Consider the following 6,669-nt stretch of genomic DNA (forward strand, 5'->3'; position numbering starts at 1 on the left):
ATTGATCACTTTTTCCTCTAATTGAATTATTATTATTAGTAGTAGTTGTAGTAGTTTCTTGGTCTCTAAATTAATCCTTTGGTAGTTTATTTGGTATGGCACTGAATAAAGAAATTAATATATGTAGTATTGTTTTCATATATCAGCATAGTCTGGTCATACAATCTCAATATCTCTCCACTTACTTAGATTTATTTTTATTTTTGTAAAAAGCATTTTGTAGTCCTACAGTTAGTTCTCAATAAGCACAAATAAGAAATCTAGTGGCCAAATTATTTGAATTCATAGTGCATGTTTCCACTGGGCTAGAATCAGTTGCCATATTTTATCTAATGCCACTTTAAATAGTATGAATTCAAATACATGTGATCACCACTTCCCGGGATTATGTTTTCACAGTGATCAGAACCTAGCTATATTCATAGAATTACTGCTGTTGTGTAGTCATTTTTCTCATTTATTTATTTATTTATTTGTTTGTTTGTTTATTTATTTGTTCATTTATTTATTTCTTTGTCAAGAAAATCCCAAATGGGGGGAGGGGGAGAGGCAGCTAGGTGGCCCAGTGGATAAAGCACTGGCTCTGGATTCAGGAGGACCTGAGTTCAAATCCAGCCTCAGACACTTGACACTTACTAGCTGTGTGACCCTGGGCAAGTCACTTAATCCTCATTGCCCTAAAATCAATAATAATACATTCTACAACTTTGACACATCCAGCTTTGGGCTATAGTTTGCAGACTCTACTCTTCCCCTTCTTGAGAACTAAAATATCTGTTCTTCCTCAGTCCTGTGGTATGGGTACTATTTTCCACGATGTGTCAAATGTTGGGGACTGTCTTGTATTTTTTTATCCACCACGTTGGGTACAGTGCTTGGCACATAGTAGGCTCAATACATGTTTATTGACTCACTGTTGACTCATAACTGTTAGGCTGTCACATTTTCCTGTTCTTTGAAGACTCAGGAATGTAATATGACTGGACCAAGTGATTTTAATTCGTTATTGGTGGTGAGGTGCTCTCATATTATATTTTTCTACACAGTTTCTTGGGGAAACCATCAGAGTTGATGCATTCAATCATCACTTATTAGTAACTGAGACCTAAATCTACACATATGACAATTCTCTATTCCCCATACTTCAGTCCCCACATCTCCAATTATCTGATGGATGCCTTTCTTAGGAGTCCAATAGACATCTTGATATCAATATGTTCAAAAGTATAATCCATGATATTTCTTCCTACACCCACTCAATCTTCGTTTGCCTTTTATTTTTGAGGGACCATCTACACATCTTCCACTCAAAGCACATGGATATTTCATATTTTCCTTGGCTCTTCATTCCCTGTTGCTATCTGCATACCCCATTCTGTGCCTTCACCCACCCCTACTTCTGTCAGTTTTTGTCAATAATAAAATCAATACTACTTGAAATGACATATCAAATGGAATTTAAATAATTATAAACAAATTCTAATCCTACATAGATAATTAAGGAAACAAAGAAAGATCATTATCAAACTTTTCATACATAAATAAAATGCAATGCCACAAAACATCCCTATAACTCACCTTTTTGTTTCCTAGGGAGAGTGACCCATCCTAGGTTCAAGGTACTTTAGGGTCTGCATCAACTTAAAAAACAAAGTTAAAAAAAACCAAAAAACAAAGTTTATGAGTCCTTGCCAATATGATTCCCTGTATTAATCATAGAGAAGACAGAATTAGGGGGTAGCTAGGTGGCACAGTGGATAAAATACCAGACCTGGATTCAGGAGGACCAGAATTCAAATCTGACTTCTGGCATTTGACGCTTACTAGCTGTATGACCCTGGACAAGTCACTTAACCCTCACTGCCCAACAATAAACAAACAAAAAAGACACAGTTCAAATCAAAGGCATTTAAATAGCAGAGTAAGAAAGTAATTTAGTAAAACAGTAGAGTAACAAAAGTAGCAACAAAACATTTCCTTCATGGATATATTTCACATTGTGTTTTAAGGCTTGCAAAGTCCTTTTTATTTTCATTTTTATTGCAAAGTCCTTTACATTAATTTTTTCATATAAATATTTTACTATTTTCCAGTTACATTTAGAGATAGTTTTCAACATTTGTTTTAATAAGATTTCTAGTTTCAAATTTTTCTACCTCCCTCTTCTCCCTCCTCCTCCCCAAGTCAGCAAGTAATCCGATATAGGTTATATGTGTACAATCATGAGAGAAGAATCAGAGCAAAAAGGAAACCATACTATTTCTATTGTTTTGTTGTTGTTGTTTTTCTTTTTCTTTTTGAGGTTTTTCCTTTTTACATGGATTTTTATCATGTATTCTTCACACCAACCCTGTGAGGAAGGTATTATTATCCACATTTTACACATTAAATAACTGAATCTAAAAGTGTTGTTTGCTAGGATACTGATGGAAGTAAAGAGCCTCAGGTTAACTCTCTATATTATCCCCAAACTAGCTGGGACTACTGTGAGAAAAGAACTCATGAAGCAGACCTGGCAGAGCCTGAGTTAAGTTTATTTCCCAATATATTGGTGTAAGGCTCCACTGTAGACACTTTAGATAAGGAGGATATGAAATTCACTCTAAGACCCTAGAGGTGAGATCTTGACACCTCAGAGAACTTCCTTGATGATTGTTTTTCTTTTCTTTTCTTTTCTTTTCTTTTCTTTTCTTTTCTTTTCTTTTCTTTTCTTTTCTTTTCTTTTCTTTTCTTTTCTTTTCTTTTCTTTTCTTTTCTTTTCTTTTCTTTTCTTCTTTTCTTTTCTTTTCTTTTCTTTTCTTTTCTTTTCTTTTCTTTTCTTTTCTTTTCTTTTCTTTTCTTTTCTTTTCTTTTCTTTTCTTTTCTTTTCTTTTCTTTTCTTTTTTCTTTTCCTTTAATTTTTTGTTTGTTTTTGCGGGGCAATGAGGGTTAAGTGACTTGCCTAGGGTCACACAGCTAATAAGTGTCAAGTGTCTGAGGCTGGATTTGAACTCAGGTCCTCCTGAATCCAGGGCTGGTACTTTATCTACTGCACCACCTAGCTGCCCCCATCAATATTTTGTAATGGTGTCATTCTGCACATTCCATTGAGTCATCCATTGCTCCATGAAGATTTATCATGACAAATGACATGGACATTCCCATGTTTTATGAAGATCAATTTGGCATTTGCATGGGGGATAGGTTAGAGACTTGTGCAATTTATGCGTTAATGGATATATTGTGATCTGGTCACTGGAGGGAACAATCAAGCCTATAGGATCACACATCCATCTGAGTATTTGAGATCTCTGAAATGGAAATTTCAGATATCTACATACATATTATGTACATATATACATATATGTAGGTATACAGACACTGTCTATCTAATCTAGGGGCCGATAGGTGGCACAGTGGATAGAGCAGGGGCCCTGAAGTTGGGAAAACCTGAGTTCAAATCTCTCCTCAGACACTTACTAAGCATGTGACCCTGGGGAAGTCATTTAACCACAAATGCCTTAAACATCTGGGCCATATCTAGTCATCCTGATATATATATCTTGTTACTGAACCCAGATGGCTCTGGAGGAGAGAGTGATTAGTGACCTTGCACAGCACTCTCTCACTTAAATACAATTCACTACAATTCATAACATCACCTTGATGTCATGATCCTCATTCAGAATGAAGGACAAACAACAATAACAACAACGGTAACAATAGCAACAACAACAACAACAACCAACCACCTAATCTATTTAAAAGCAATTTATCTAACAATAAAGAAGGGAGCAAGATAATGATTTTTAGAAATTTCACTGCTTTTATCCAATCCTAGAGGAAGACAATAAATGGAAATACTTAGAATAATCTGGAATTACAACCAGCCTCTTTGTTCATGTCTAATACAGTTTTTTTTTCCTGTTCTAATAGCCTTTTCCAGGTACCAGCTTTCTCAGTGCCCCTTTCACATCCTTGTTCCTCAGAGTATATATGAGGGGATTTAACAGAGGTGTGACCACAGTGTAGAAGAGGGATACAAACTTTCCCTGGTCTTTGGACTTACTTTTGGCTGGCTGGAGATACATGAAGGTGATGGTCCCATAGAAAATTATTACAACTACCAAGTGAGAAGAACAAGTCCCAAATGCTTTACGACGTCCTGAGGCAGATTTGATCCTCAATATTGCCTGGGTGATGTAACCATAGGATATCAGAATGAGCGAGACAGGCACCACAAGAAAGACCACACTGGCCACGAAAAGCTCATCTTCATTGAAAGTTGTGTCTACACAAGCCAGCTTGATCAACACTGGCACCTCACAGAAGATGTGGTCCAGCTGGTTATGACCACACATGGGGAGCTGTATGGTGAGAGAGCATTGGATCAGAGAGGTGATAAGGCCACTGAGCCATGCTGTGGCAGCCAGTGACAGGCAGAGTTGAGGATGCATGATGACTGCATAGTGGAGGGGGCGGCAGACTGCTGCATAGCGGTCATAAGCCATGACAACTAAGAGAATACACTCTGTAGATCCCAACCCCATAGCCACATACAGTTGTGCTACACAGCCAATGTAGCTCATGGTTTTTTCTTTGCTTCTCATTGTGAACAGTAACTGTGGGGCCACAGTGGTAGTCAAGGAGAGGTCTACAAAAGACAAATTGGTGAGGAAGAAGTACATCGGGGTGTGCAGTTTGGGGTCCACGCAAGAAACCAGGATGATGGTCATGTTTCCCACTAGGTTCAAGATGTAGAAGACTAAGATGACCACAAATAGTATTAACTCTAAATGTGGTTTGTCAGAGAAGCCCAAGAGAATGAAGTCCCCTTGAGAACTGTTGTTTTGCTCCATCAACCTTCAGTTTTGAGTTTCTGTTGGGATACCAAAGGCAGAATAAAATGTTGCTAATGCACTGAGGAGAGAAAACAATGAGACTACATCGAACCAAGTCAACAAGCCTTTATTAAGGACTTTCTATGTACCAGGTGCTGTGATAAGTGTTGGGAATATAAAGAAAGGAAAAGAAAAAGGTCTTTGTCCTCAAGTAATCCATGGTTTTATATAGAAAACAACATGCAAACAACTATCTACAAATACAAGACATGTGTGGGGAGGGGTGGGTTTCAATTGACTTCTGTTTCCTCAAGTGTAGAATGAGGGGGTAAAACTTTTTTCCAAGATCTCTTTAATTTTGAATATTCTGTGAATCTAAGTAATCAATATTCTATGAATAAAATGAATTAAGCCAATTGATCTCAGATACCCTCAATAATAGATATGGTTGAATTTCAATTGGTATATATTATATTAATAAAATAATAATGTGTTTGCAGCCAAAACTTGTGCAAAAGCAATTATTTAAAAACACAATAATAGTAATTGATTCATAAAATAGAGCAGTTGCTACTAATTAAAAAAATGCCGAATTCAACAAAGTGGATTCTCAGTTCTAAGACCATCAAGATCCTCTACTTTAGTTGATAGATTGTGATACATTGGAGATGGATGGAAGAAAGGGGTTTTCCCCCATTTTTCTACAACTTAGAGAAAATGGTTGTTTGCCTTCTATAAATGGCAGGAGATAATCTGGTTGAATCTTCCTCTTCTTCCTCTTTCTCATCCTCTTGGGAATAATAATACTATAACCATAAAGTGATAAAGAGTGTTATAAATAATTTTATTATTTTGGAAAAGGAAGTCTAAATCAAGAAAGATTAAAATGATATACAATTAATATAACATTATTATAAGCTGTCATAAAATTAGTGACGGGCAATATGGTGTGGCAGAAATGTCACTTTGCATTATCAAGATATGTGTTTAAAACCTGTCTTATACACTCCATAGCCTTATAATCATGGATAAGTCACTAGATGTTCTTAAGACCCAATATAGGGTGGCAGCTAGATGGCACAGTGGATAAAGTAGCAATCTTGGATTCAGGAGGACCTGAGTTCAAATCTAACTTCAAACACTTGGTAGTTACTAGCTTTGTCATGCTGGGCAAGTCACTTAACCCTCATTGCCTCACAAAAAAGACACAATACAGGAATTTGTAAAATGCTTGGGTTGTATTAATGACATTTATGGTCTCTTATGGCTCTAACTCTATGATGATATGGTGTATGAGAGATGATAGGCTTTGGTAAGCTCAGAAATACCTGACTTCACATTCTACTTCTCACACATGTTGGCTGCATGGACCAGGGATATTCATGTAAGCTTTCAATGCACACATACAGCTATATAATAATAATGCAAAATAACAATGAAATAAATGAAATGAAATAAAGAAAAAATGCAAAATCATAATGAACATTCTTTCAAAGAGACTTTTTTCCTAAGCCAGAATTCCCAGTGAATCCCCTACCTTGATGATAACACAGGTCTGGATAAAGTGGTTTTAAGTCAAGGAGTTAAAATAATTAAATTGCTTTTGCCTGCTCCAATGTTGCATGAAAAGCTTCCATTATTGGCTTTGGAAAGTGATCTCCTTCTCTATCCATCTAGAATATAAGAGTTGAGCCTCTTAGTATGCTTATAAATCTGTTAGTTTTGTTATCAATGTAATGTTTAAAATCAGTTTAATTTGCTTCTCAAATAAAGCACAATTGAGTATTAACTTGATCTTGGTGTGCTTGCATGAAATTGTATATTTGGGGCTTTACATGGAGGTAAAATA

The 6,669-nt window shown here is 36.2% G+C and overlaps 1 protein-coding gene across 1 annotated transcript; it reads right to left on the bottom strand.

Moving 5' to 3' along the window:
- Positions 1-3,908: 3,908 nt before the first annotated feature.
- On the bottom strand, positions 3,909-6,457 carry LOC122749559 (olfactory receptor 2G6-like). The gene is made up of 2 exons (XM_043995982.1): positions 6,426-6,457; positions 3,909-4,809 (listed from the first exon to the last, which is right to left on the bottom strand). The coding sequence occupies exons 1-2, from the start codon at positions 6,455-6,457 to the stop codon at positions 3,909-3,911; spliced, it is 933 nt and encodes a 310-aa protein (XP_043851917.1).
- Between the last annotated feature and the right edge of the window lie 212 nt (positions 6,458-6,669).

The sequence above is a fragment of the Dromiciops gliroides genome, chromosome 3 (genome assembly GCF_019393635.1).
Source record: "Dromiciops gliroides isolate mDroGli1 chromosome 3, mDroGli1.pri, whole genome shotgun sequence".
NCBI classification, from domain to species: Eukaryota; Metazoa; Chordata; class Mammalia; order Microbiotheria; family Microbiotheriidae; genus Dromiciops; species Dromiciops gliroides.